This window comes from Macaca nemestrina, chromosome 1, assembly GCF_043159975.1.
Source record: "Macaca nemestrina isolate mMacNem1 chromosome 1, mMacNem.hap1, whole genome shotgun sequence".
NCBI lineage: Eukaryota > Metazoa > Chordata > Mammalia > Primates > Cercopithecidae > Macaca > Macaca nemestrina.
Window position 1 is genome coordinate 68,548,667 of NC_092125.1, and position 13,075 is coordinate 68,561,741.

The 13,075-nt window shown below is 41.0% G+C and overlaps 1 protein-coding gene across 10 annotated transcripts in view; it reads left to right on the forward strand.

Moving 5' to 3' along the window:
- Positions 1-13,075, forward strand: part of LOC105484918 (hedgehog acyltransferase) — a 348,464-nt gene that overhangs the window by 53,149 nt on the left and 282,240 nt on the right. For all 10 annotated transcript variants that reach the window (XM_011747037.3, XM_011747042.3, XM_011747032.3 and 7 more), the window contains one exon: positions 10,378-10,491. In XM_011747037.3, the coding sequence (XP_011745339.1) occupies positions 10,378-10,491 (114 nt within the window). The remainder of the gene's footprint in view (positions 1-10,377; positions 10,492-13,075) is intronic.

Below are 13,075 nucleotides of genomic sequence, written 5' to 3' on the forward strand. Positions count from 1 at the left end.
AAACCAGTTTTCTTGCATGTGTGAAGACTTCCTCAGCAGAGAGTAAATTCTCTGAGTGTAAGGATCATTTTAGGGGCTGTGGCCCCCAACAGGCTGAGGATCTTTTTTCCTTCCATGTTATTGTGACTCACTTTGTCTTTTTGATATTCTGGGGAAGTGACATTAATGGTATGTGTGATTTATTAGCATATTTTGAAGCTGAGGAGTCATGATTCTGTGTAATTTGTTCTCCAGTCATCTCATTCTATTACATTTTTTTGTCATGATCTCCAATTTGTTTATCACCTTTTTTCATAGTTTATAGCTCTTTTTTTCCATATACCTTGTAGAAAATATAGTGTTTTTCCAATTTGAGAGATGTGGGGAAAATAATACAGTTTTGTGCCTTCAAGTTCACCTTGAAATTTAATGTTTCTTTTTAAACATTTGATTCCTTCTTTGCTGGCTTTAGGAGGAAAGGAAAGGTGGGAATATGGCATAGACAGAGCAGGGAGACAGAATCTATTCATGTTAAACCGAATAGATTCTGCAGTCTTGCTCTCCTGCATAATCCAAAGTGACTTCTGAGAAATAGGTAGGTAGGTAGAGAGTTGTGACCAGAGGATGTTACTGAGTTTAGGTTGGCAGTTGGGCTGAAGATATGCGAAATAATTTACCCATGTTCATTAGGTCCTCTTGTCTTAAGAGGCTTTCTCTTTTCTTCTTCCACAAAACACCTCCCCTTTACCATTTTACCCTGGACCAATTTGCCTGGCGTGTGTGGCGAGGGGCAATGAAGAGGCTGGGAATGGTACACAGTAGAACAGGGCAGCCTGGGCCTGTCCTGTTGGCGGTGTCCCTGCCCTTGTAAGCATCTTCACCTATGCAGGAGGGTGATGATGTTTCAGCAGGGACTTCGTTATTTCCAGAAAAAAAGGTTTTATTAGTGAAAGCGTTTTATCTTTCAGAAAGTATTGACTGGGAGAGAGTGTTGTCTCTGGAAATTGTAAGCAGTAAAATGATTTAGTTCAAATTCTTTTAGAAAGAGAAAAGCAGTTGTTGAAGGAAAAAGAAAACTCTTCCAATAATTGCTCAATGAATCATTAGCCCGGGTTCATTCGGAGAGCAGTGCCTCTTTTGTGCAGAATTCTTACAAAATTAGTCTCCTTTTGTGTTTCTTGTCTGGAGATTTACGGGCCATTCAGGTCAGTTTGCTGCCTTAGAATGTGCAGGGAAACATTTGTGATTTCAAGAACCTCATAAAGGTTTTCTCTGATCGCAGATAACTCTTATTTAGTGTAATAAGATATTATATATGGTCTCAAAGTAAACAATAAGCAAATAATGCTATTTAGGAAATAAGTACACAAACGTGTAGCATTTCTGTAGTATTTTATTTTTACAACTTGCTAGGTATGAGGATAAGGAAAATAGTAAATATATTCAGTTCTATACTGTTTTCTCTGAAGGAAAAAGGTATAATAATGAAAAATATACAGTGGTTGGTAAGGTAGGTCATTTCCTTTTTTTTTCTTTAAAAATTGATATACAATAGTTGTACACATTTTTGGAGTACATTTGATACTTTGACACCTCTATACAATGTGTAATTATCAAATAAAGGTAATTGGGATATCCATCACCTGAAACATTTACCTTTTTTTGGTATAGAGAACATTACATATCTTTTGGTTTTGAAATACATAAATGCATCTGTGACTGTATTCTAACAAACAATCACTGCCTTCATTACCTAGCTCTTGAGCATTCATTGGGTTGACCTAGCTGGTGTTTTCTTCCATGTCATTTTCCTCCATTGAATAGACTTATTTCAGACTAGTGTCCTTCAAAGTGAATTGTTTTCATAATGCTTTTGTTATTAAGCTGGAGCTGGATTCCAATCAGAGGAAACATTTCTTCCATAGTATGTTAGTCATGGTTCCACTGCAGACAACAGAATCTGCTGCAGTCATTTTAAAAAGACAATTATTGCAGGGATCTAAAGACATTTCAGAATAATGGAAAGACCTCTAGGAGCAGGCACTAAGTGAGCTACCAGAAACAGTTCCGAGAGCCACCCTACACATCTGCTGCCACATAGCCCCTGGCTTGAGAACCTAGGGCTCTGGTGCCACATCTGACAGCTTCAGCATCTCTGACCTGACTAGACCCCAGAATCTCCATCATGGCTGCTGCAGAACAGCCAAAGGGCCTCTGCCACCATTTTCTTCAGAAGTCTTACAGCCCATGCATCGTTCCTTTACTCTCAGAGTCATAGTGTTTGTATTTGTTCATCAGAAGTTCAGCTATTTTTAGACCTGCCAGCTACAGGGAATTCGGGGATATGTAGTTTTCAACCTTCTAACCTGTAATGTGTAGGAAGTAATGCTAGAGAGGATTGAAGAGTCATGGTTGAGTTAATTGGCAGTACCTGCTGTACCAGCAGATGTTTTCTTCTTAGCAAAAGATTAAGATGGTTGCTTTCCTGAATGCTGAAGTTCCTTTTTGTTAACTGTGGACTCACTTCTTTTCAGTCCACAATCTCTAGAACTTTCTTCTTTCCTTTTGTTGCACTGGGTTTGGGATCTTGAACAGCTGAACTCTCTCATATTCTAACTATGGGTGCTTCTAACCGTTTCAGGATGTGCGGCTTGAAAACTCCTGGAGTTGTGTTTCTGGGCCTATGAAAGTAAAATCGAGTTTGTTGTTTGTTCATTTATTTGTATATTTACTGAACAAACAAGGACATAGTACTTCATACATTCCTGGCTGTATTCCAGGTGTTTTCCATACTTTAGTTTATGTGTTTCTTATGAATATGAAATGGGTCCTCTATTGTAATAATACTATGCTTTGGCCATGTCTTGAGAGTCAGTAATTGATTTTTCAGAGAGTGGGCCTTGAGTTGGTCAGGAAAATCTGCAGAGCAGATCATCCACTAGAACTATTCTGTGAGCTTATATTTTCTCCCTACCTGGGGTTATAAAGGCATTCTAAGCCAGAAACTGGGTTCTTCACTTTTGGTATCTCTTCTTCCCCTTTCCCAGCAGACTGTGCTGATATCAGGTTCCTAAAAATAGTTTGACTCATTGTATAATCATTCAAATTTTTCGAACTTTTATTGAGCATCTAATATATTATGTTTATTGAAGGATACAATGCTTAATATATATGTAGACCCTGTCGGAAAGGAGCTCACAGTCTAGTGGAGAGACAGCTCAGTAACCTGTAATTAAAACACAATGGGGGCTGGACCTGGTGGCTCACGCCTGTAATCCCAGCACTTTGGAAGGCCGAGAAGGGTGGATCATTTGCAGTCAGGAGTTCGAGACCAGCCTGGCCAATGTGGTGAAACCCCATCTCTACTAAAAATACAAAAATTAGTTGGGCGTGGTGGTGCACACCTGTAATTCCAGCTTCTTGGGAGCTGAAGCAGGAGAATCGCTTGAACTCAGGAGGTGGAGGTTGCAGTGAGCCGAGATCATGCCACTGCACTCCAGCCTGGTGACAGAGCGAGACTCCATCTCAAAAATAAAATAAAATAAAATAAGCCGGGCGCGGTGGCTCACGCCTGTAATCCCAGCACTTTGAGAGGCTGAGGCGAGAGGATCACAAGGTCAGGAGATCGAGACCATCTTGGCTAACACGGTGAAACCACATCTCTACTAAAAATACAAAAAAAAAAAAAAAATTAGCCGGGTGTAGTGGCGGGCGCCTGTAGTCCCAGCTACTCAGGCAGCTGAGGCAGAAGAATGGTGTGACCCCGGGAGGCAGAGCTTGCAGTGAGCTGAGATCGCACCCCTGCACTCCAGCCTGGGCAACAGAGCGAGACTCTGTCTCAAAATAAAATAACATAAAATAAAAAAATAAAAAGCACAGTGGGATAAGTTGCTTTGATGCAGGTAACCATAGTGGCATATTATGAGAGCATAGGCAAGGGACACTGAGTCCAGGCTGAATGGATGGATTAGGAAAGACTTCCTGGGAGAAGGCTTGCCTGAGCTGAGACCTGAAAGGTAGGTCCTCATTCACATGATGCTTCAGTGATGGTTTTTCCAAATAGAGGGAGCAAAGTGTGGGAGGCCCAGCTGCATGAATGTCAGGCTGTGGGGTCAGAGGGGTCAATGCAGTTGTAATGTGGGATGGTGGGGGCAGTGAAGGTTAGGTAGGACAGGGGGACAGGGCCATTTTATGAAGAACTGCATGAGTCTCACTGAGAAGTTTCTCTGAAATGCTAAGGGGAGCACATGAAGAATATTAAGTGGGGGAAATAACATGATCAATTATGCTCTTAAAAATATTACTTTGGTGCTGTGTAGGGGGCATGGAATGGAAGGAATAAGGCCAAATGGGTAGAAGTGAGTAGAGAACAGTCTGCAGAATTGAAGTAGGTCTAGCATATGGTACAGGGAGGAAAACGATTTTGCAGTAGCTCCAAGACTTTCCTGGATATCAAAGCCTAATTGATGTGCTGTGATTGAGCATATGAAGCAGCATATACTAGATGCTCAATAAACTTTCTTGAAATATTTGAATGATTATACAATGGGTCAAATCATTTTTTAAAAAGTTTTATTTATTTTTGTTTTTTTGAGACAAAGTCTTGCTCTGTTACCTACGTTGGAGTGCAGTGGCATGATCTCGGTTCACTGCAACCTCCACCTCCCAGGTTCAAGTGATTTCCATGTCTCAGCCTCCCGAGTAGCTGGGATTGTAAGTATGCACCAGCACTCCCAGCTAATTTTTGTATTTTTAGTAGAGATGGGGTTTCACCATGTTGGCCAGGCTGGTCTCGAGCTCCTGGCCTCAAGCTATCCACCCACCTCAGCTTTCCAAAGTGCTGGGATTATAGACGTGAGCCACTGCACCTGACCTCAAATCATTTTCAAGGCTCATCCATGGCCTTTCTTAGACTCTGCTTCATTTGTAGATGTAAACTTCTGAGCTGATAGCAAGCTATCTACAAATGCCATCAACAGGCATAATAAAACAGTGCTCCTGACCCATCTCACTAGGAGATAAACAGTGGAACTATTCAGCAGGTCATGGACTGATTACAAAAAAAATCCAAAAAGACTCCAAAAACAGTGGGGCCAGGGATCTGGATTGAGGAACTAGCAGACTGAGCTAACTGATGTGGCAACAGGGTGAATTTCTCTCATTCACTTAGGGTGTCTTGATGAGTGCCTTGGCACTTGGCTTGGTACCTTACATTTTAGTCTATTGACCAGGCCTCAGTAGCTATGCATTTATGTTGTTTTCAGCTAGAGAATAGTCCTCAATTTTCTGGGGAATGCAAGAGAAAACACAGAACCAGAATTTTAGCCATCCCTTGTGATAACAACACAGTACTCCAGCTAAGCGGCTGAGAGTGAGTTGTGATCTGGCAAGGTTTAAGGGCGATGAGAATTCAAGGCTAGGAGGAGGAAAGATTTACTCAGTGGTGAGTTGCTAGGGCAAGTCCTCACTTGCCAGGAATTTTTTCTTGTAACTTTCTTCCCTAGTGACATAGGGGTGTGAGAAGGGGGGACCACCCCCTCTGCACGGGTGGGTGACAAGCACTTTCTTAGTATTTCTTTCCTTTAGCCTGGAAAATAACTGTCTTTCCCATTTTCTGAAAGGAATCTTAGACATTGTGCTAGTGGAGCCCTTCATTTTACACACAAGGAAATTCAAGTCCAGATAAGTGACTTTTCCAAGTTTAAACAGGGGGAGAAATGTGATAAGTACTAGATGGCCTGATTTTTTGGCTCCCTTCCTGCTCCCCGCCGTTTGAAAGGCTTACTGAATGTTGGTTATATAGGAGACAGATTTGAGTCAAGGTTCTTGCTCCCGGAGAACTCCATTTTTCCCTCCAGAGAGAAAATACATGAATAAAAGTAATATAATAAATATGCCATAATAAAAGTTCTAGAATTGAGATGTGGATGACAGAGAAGGGAGTGCAGTGAGGTCCACCTGGGAGGCGCAGGGATGGGAAAGCCTCACTTCTGTGCTGACATTTGAATTGTACTATTTAGTGAGTGTTTTGTGCATGTCACTGGGCTGGCTTTGTGGTTGTGGGGCATTAATGAGGTGCACTCTGGGTTGGAGATTGTCTAGTCAAATAGTTTTGTGGGCCAAAGGGGTGGGAAGGGCAGAGAGTTCAGGTACAGGGACAAGTATGAGTAGAAACATCTCAGAAAAGGGTTTCCTCCTTGGCATCAGACAGGCCTAGGTTAGAAACCCAGTTCTGCCCCTTACTAGATTTGGACAAATAATCTGCTTTCTCTGACCTCCAGTTAACTCATTAGTAACACAGAGATAAAAAACAACTACTTAAAAAAGAAAAAAGAAGAATAAAGGAAAAATGAGCTTCAGGCCAGGCACAGTGGCTTATGCCTGTAATCCCAGCATTTTGGGAGGCTGAGGCTGGTGGATCACTTGAGGTCAGGAGTTTGAGACCAGCCTGGACAATGTGGTGAAACCCCGTCTCTACTAAAACTACTAAAATTAGCCAGGTATGGTGGTATGTACCTGTAGTCCCAGCTACTTTGGGAGACTGAGGCACGAGAATCACTTGAGCCTGGGAGGCAGAGGTTGCAGTGAGCCAAGGTTGTGCCACTGCACTCCAGCCTGGGCAACAGAGTGAGAGTGTCTCAAATAAAAAGAGCTTCAAATTGCTGACAGAAAAAAAACCCCAAAAAACCCAAAAAACAAAAAACCCAAAACTTATTTATTTCAACTACATGACATTCTGAAAAAAGTGAAATATGGAGACAGTGAAAAGATCACTGTTTGCCAGGGATTGAGGGGGGGCAGGGTTAGGTTAGGAGGGATGAAGAGGTAGAGTACAGAGGATTTTTAGGGCAGTGAAACTATTCCGTATGATATGAAAATGGTGGATATGTGTTTTTATACATTTGTCCAAACCCATAGAATATGCAACATCAAGAGTGAACCCTAATGTAAACTATGGACTTTGGATGACAATGATGAATCAGTGTAGGTTCACCAATTGGAACAAATATATTACTGTGGTGGGGGATGCTGATGGAGAGGGGTTAAGGGGTCTATGGGAACTCTCTGAACGTTGTGCTTAATTCTTCTGTGAACTGAAAACTCTCTAAAAGATAAGGTCTGTCAAACAAACGAACCACTTTAAAGATTGTTATGAGGTTGTAATTAGAAAACACATACTCGAATGTTCATCAGTGATTGTATGGGAAGAAAGGACAGGTCTGTCAGGTTCCTGGACATATGAAGTTGAGTTGCAGCACTGTTACCCCTCTCACTTTGCAGTGGATTTTTAGTGTCTTCATTGTGGGGTGTGGTGGTCTTGGTGCTGGGGGTGTTCCCATTTAGACTTTGAGCTCCTCATGGTGCCTAGAGTAGAACTCCATTGTGGGTAGGAAAAGCAGCAGTTACAAACACTAGGCCCAGACCCTTTCCTTTGTTAAGAAAGGAAAAAGTGTTTTGCCAGGAAGGTAGAGTTACTATTTAAGAAACCCAGAACGATTGTGTCTCTCAGAGTCCTTAGTATTGCCTGTTGGCAGAATGCAAGCCTCGGAATAAACAACCGCATTTGTTAACTTGTTCAGTGAATTCCGAAGTCTGGGTGCTCAGAGCTTTGAACGGTGAACAGGAGGATGACTGCTCTGTTGGTGAGTGTTAGGTAGCAGCTTCGGAGTGTGTGCCCTCCCTGGCTGGGAATGGTACGGGGTGGGCTGAGCTGTTAAGGATTCTGTGAGTTTATGAACATTCAGCTGTAGGAAGGCTTCATCAGTTGTGCAGATCGGTCCCCAGGCTGGTAGTATCACATCATCTGGAAGCTTGTTAGAAATACAGAATCCCAGGCCCCACTCTTGATTGACTGCATCAGAATCTGCATTTTAACAAGTAGGTGGCTGTGTCCACCTTGAGGTTGGATGTGGGTGACTTCTCCTTGGAGTACAGCCTCCAAGCTTCCATGGAGAAGCCTGCCTAGTTCTGCCTCGCTGGGATTTAGCCCCAGTTTATAGCTGACCCCCTTAGAGTCCCAAAGAAGAGACTCCTAATTGACTAATAACCATGGAGTCAAGAAAGAAAATGGGGGAAAGGACAGAACATGATGTTGTTCCTGATTTCAGGCTTTCATGTTTGCCTTGAAATGTGTGACTGAGCTCAGAGTCTATAAAGCTTTTGCTTCGAGAAGCAGTGAGTCAATATTTTTCTTACCCAAATCATTAAACATCATCTTGACCTTTTCATTGGCCCAGCTTTTGTGTGTGGTCATTTCCCTTAGGTAACTTTTTTAAATGGGGAAGAATAGACATGAGAGAGACATTTTTATTGCCTTTAAATGAATGTTTTTTGTAATAATTAGCGGTGAAAGGCCATGCGTAATTTTTGTTGATGGGATTTTACCAGCAGAGTTTTCAGGAGTCCTGGACTTTCTGGTGGAACAGAAAGTCTTAGATGTTTTGTCATATTATATCCTTTTTTCCCCCCTAAAAAATTAAACTTGGAGAAGTTGTGAGGCATAGGTAAGCTTGGGGTCATGAATTCTAAATGTAATTCTAAGTGTTCAAAAATGTTATATTTAAAAAACTCAAACGTTGTTTTTTATTTTTTGAGTTTGTGTTAAAAAAAAAAGTCTCGGCTTTCCGTGTCTTTTTAGCTATATCCCTGTTATAAAAGTGGTATTTTACTAACATGGCCTCATCACATGACCTTTGAACTTGTTTACCTTTATTTGGTTAATTGACTCTCAGCTAACTTGGAAATCTCTAGATGGGGAAATAAACTGTGGATCAGGGATCAGGAGCCAGGTTAAAGCTTTGGGTTCTCTGCCGTGCTGCCTGGCTGTGTGTTGGTGGGCATGTCCCAGACTCTGGTGTAGTCATCTCTAAATGGAAGCAATTCAACTAGATACATGATTTCCAGCAGGGGACAGGGGCTTTAGGAGCAGATCATGTATCAGGATCTGGGGTGTGGAGAGCACGTGTAATTTGAGAATGCACAGTATTGTATTTCCTTATTTGAAGAAATGGGAAAACTTTTTTTAAATGAGTGGCACAAAGTAAAGCATGATACAGTCTTGGCTGGTGGTTTACAAGGGATGGGAAGCACATGGGTCTAGCAGTGAGTAATGGGTACTGCTGTTTAGTGAGTACTGTGTGCTGTTATAAACTTTTAATATACATATGTTCTTATTTAAGCCTCAAAAATCCCTGTAAGGTAAGTACTATTGTTGTATGAAGAAAAAGAACAGAAAGGTTAAGAATCATGTTCAAGGTCATCACAGCAAGTGTGAGTAGATCTGGGCTCTGGACCCAAACCAAGCCTCCATTCTTAGCTACCTTGCACTCATAGTCTGTTATGAATCAAGATCAATTTTATGTGTATCTTACCTTCTGTAAAAAAAGTTTTATTTGTGTGTAACTGGTATGACATTACCCCACAATCTTAGGTACACCAAAAAAATCACACTTTTCTTCAAATCCAGTTAAGAGAGACTTCAAGTTCTACTTGTGGAGATTGGTGAGGGGTTCAATATCAGTAGTCATTGCAGGAGTCCTTTTCCAGGCACACGTTTTGGTTAGAAAATTCTGAGACCTCAAATCCCCCTCCATCCTGTGTGCATCTCTCCATGCTCCTCTTGGCCTCTGTGGTCCTTTCTGGGGCTCCTGAGGCCATGACTTGGAGGTGCTGGTTTCTAAGCATCCACATGTCCACTCTTTTCAGAGGTTTCTACCTACTCCTGCTGGGGAGCTTCATACATGTGGAACCTGGTACCGATGCAGACACAGAATGCCACATGGACACAGAGCTTCTTGGGGGGAAGGGAAGTGTACCTTTCATTCCTTTATTATAAATTTATATGAAATTAGTTAATTTCTCTGACAAATTATTCTGTCTGTAAATGGTAACAAGACTCAGAATGACTGACTTTAAGCCATATTATTAGTGTCCAATTTACATTTCTCTTCTTAGTGAAAACATCTAGTTGTCTAAACTGGGATAGCCTCAATTCATTACTTGTGCTATCTCTGTGACCTTGGGTAAATGAATTGAGTTCTTTAAGTCTCTGTTTCATCTTTTGCAAAATGGAAATAATAATAGTATCTATACTATAGAGGGCTCTGGGAGATCAGCTATAACAAAGACACTGAGTTGTAGAAAGTCCAAGGTGCATTTGGGGAATGGCAATAGCAATGATTCTGTTAGGTTGATGCAAAAGTAATTGCAGTTTTTGCCATTAACTAATAGCAAGCTGGAGGGGAGTGTACAGGTGGATGGGGAAAGGCTAGAAGTGTGTAAAGCCTGTACAGAGTTTGGACTCACACTGACCTTTCCAGTTTTATTAACTGGAGTTTGTGTTCTGACTCAGACATGTACTGAAATCCCTCTGATAAACTCCTATTTTGTCCTATTTAGGATGCGACTGACTTTGAGTGGAGCTTCTGGATGGAATGGGGGAAGCAGTGGCTGGTGTGGCTTCTCCTTGGCCACATGGTAGTGTCTCAAATGGCCACACTGCTGGCAAGAAAGGTATGATTATTTGTGTTGTTACCTTTTAAGTGTGTTTTTCCTTTGCTTCTTGTAAAGAAAGAGTCCAAGCTAGGAATCAGAAGACATGAATATTAGCATTGGGGGCCTGGAAAAAATGATAAAGTTGTTAACGATCAATATAACATTTAAGATAAAAGTTCATAGTTCATATCCTGCACTTACTTTTTCCAACTTATTTTCAGACATTGAATATAAAGGTTGTAGAGTACAACTAACCATGGAGGGTGGTGGTGGTCTTTAAGATCACTTCCGATCAATTTATCAAAAAGTTGCCTGTTGTTGAGAATCTAGACGAGTCCAAATTCAGAAGAAAATTGATGATTTACTTAAGAAGTGGGAATAATTTTAATCTCAAGTAGTTTATGCTGCTGTCGCTGTTTTAGATGGGAAGTCCAGTAGCATTTTGCTTTTGCCTTGGTCTGGCTTAGATAATGAAAGATTCTTCAAAGTGGTTATTTGAAAACTACTTTTATATGAGGCGGGATTGAGACCCTCTTCACAGGTCTAGCTAGCAAGGGACCTGGTATACTGCCAGGGGGATCTTTCTGTCACCTGAAGGCCAGGGTGTTGATCAGAGGCCTCTGATAAATGCTTCTTGCTTGCTATAGATTCCTGGTGGAGGAAAAAGTCTGTGCTTGGAAATTTACTGAGTAAAAACAAGACACAACCAATACCTGATTTGGAATTCAACCTAGGAAAAATGTTTTGATTCTCAGAGGTCCCGGAGGTGATAAAACTGAAGTAGAAGAGAAACAGAAACCTCTGGAGATTGAGACCAGAAAGTGAGATACAGAAACAGGATGCCTTGTGGTTAGAGATGTGCACCTAACTTGAGTCAGTTTCTGACTCTACTGAAAATCGGTGCTTCCTGGGCATTGCTTCTAACCCTGGAAGATAGGAAATCCCAACAGCATATTAACTTCCTCTTAAATATGATATTGATTATTTTTTTGTACTCAAGTGGCTGCTGAACTGGCAAAATCCAAAATATTAGACGTCGTCAGATCTGAATATATTTTAAAATTTCATGTAACTTTGTGAGCAGACCTAATAATAATTTTTTTTGTTCCTAAGCTAGTAATAAATATATCTACCTCAGCCCTCGTTAATGGTTTTCTTTTCTCCCACAAATTTCTGTTTAGTTTTTTTTCCCCAAGAATTCAAAATTTCTGGAAATTTAACATTTTAATTTGTAACAAAGTTTTCCCACTCATGTGTAAATGACTTATTACCATAAGTCTTAGTTTTCCTATATGTAAAATGAATAGCTTCATACTGTTTTTTCTTTACCTCTGTGAGGGGAAGATGATGTACTTCGAGGATTGTACTAATTGTGTGGTGGAAGAGTGCTAGACATTGTATTACTCATGTTGGTCCTTAGTTTGGTCACTGATTAGCTTTCTAACCTGAGCAAAGGTTTTCACTGCATCTTCATTTATGGTCTTAGTGAATTTTTGTTGCTTAGAATACATAAAACTGAGTAATTTTATAAGAAAATGAACTTATTTAGTAATTTATGAAGAAAAGGAATTTACACAGTTATGGAGGCTGGGAAGTCCAAGGTTGAGGAGCCACATCTGGTGAGGGCCTTCTTGCTGGCGTCTCTGCAGTCCTGAGGCCATGCAGGAGATCAGGTGGTGAGCGTGATAGCTCAGGTATCTTTTCCTCTTCTTATAACGCTTCCAGTCCCACTCCCATGATAACTCATTAATTCATGATATGGTTTGGCTCTGTGTCCTTACCCAAATCTCATGTCAAATTGCAATCCCCACGTCTTGGAGGAGGAGCCTGGTGGGAGGTGACTGAATCATGGGGGCAGACTTCCCGCTTACTGTTCTCATGATAGAGTTCGTATGAGATCTGGTTGTTTGAAAGTCTAGCACTCCCCACTTTGCTCATTCTCTCTTCTGCTCTGCCGTGGTAAGATGTGCTTGCTTCCCCTTTGCCTTCCGCCATGATGGTAGGCATTCCAGTCATGCTTCCTGAGGCATTCCAGTCATGCTTCCTGTTAAGTCTGTGGAAGTGTGAGTTAATTAAACCTCTTCTTCATAAATTACCCAGTCTCAGGTAGTTCTTTGTAGCAGTGTGTAAACAGACTAATACAACCTATGAATGAATGAATCCATTAATGAAGGCAGAGCCCTCATGATCCAATTGCTTCTTAAAGGCTGTACCTCACAATATTGCCACACTGGGGATTAAATTTCAGCACCAGTTTTGGAGGGGACAAACATTCAAAACATAGCAGTTGTCCTCTGCAAGATAGGATCAATAATATAGTATCAGTTTTTTTAATCCCTTTAAAATATGATGAACTTCATTTGTTAGACATTTCATCCTTAAAAGTAAAGATGAAACATGGAAAAGTGGAACAAAGAGAAAGCATAAAAGAAATGGTTGAAATAAGTTTAAATATGTCAGTCATTACAATCAACATAAGTGGATTCTCAAAAAAGATGAAGATTGTCAGACTAGATGAAAAAAAGAAAGAGAAATAAGGGAAAACAAAAACCAAAACGGAGCTCAGAGAGGCTTTTCTTAGCTGGATATCCTTAAAACAGAA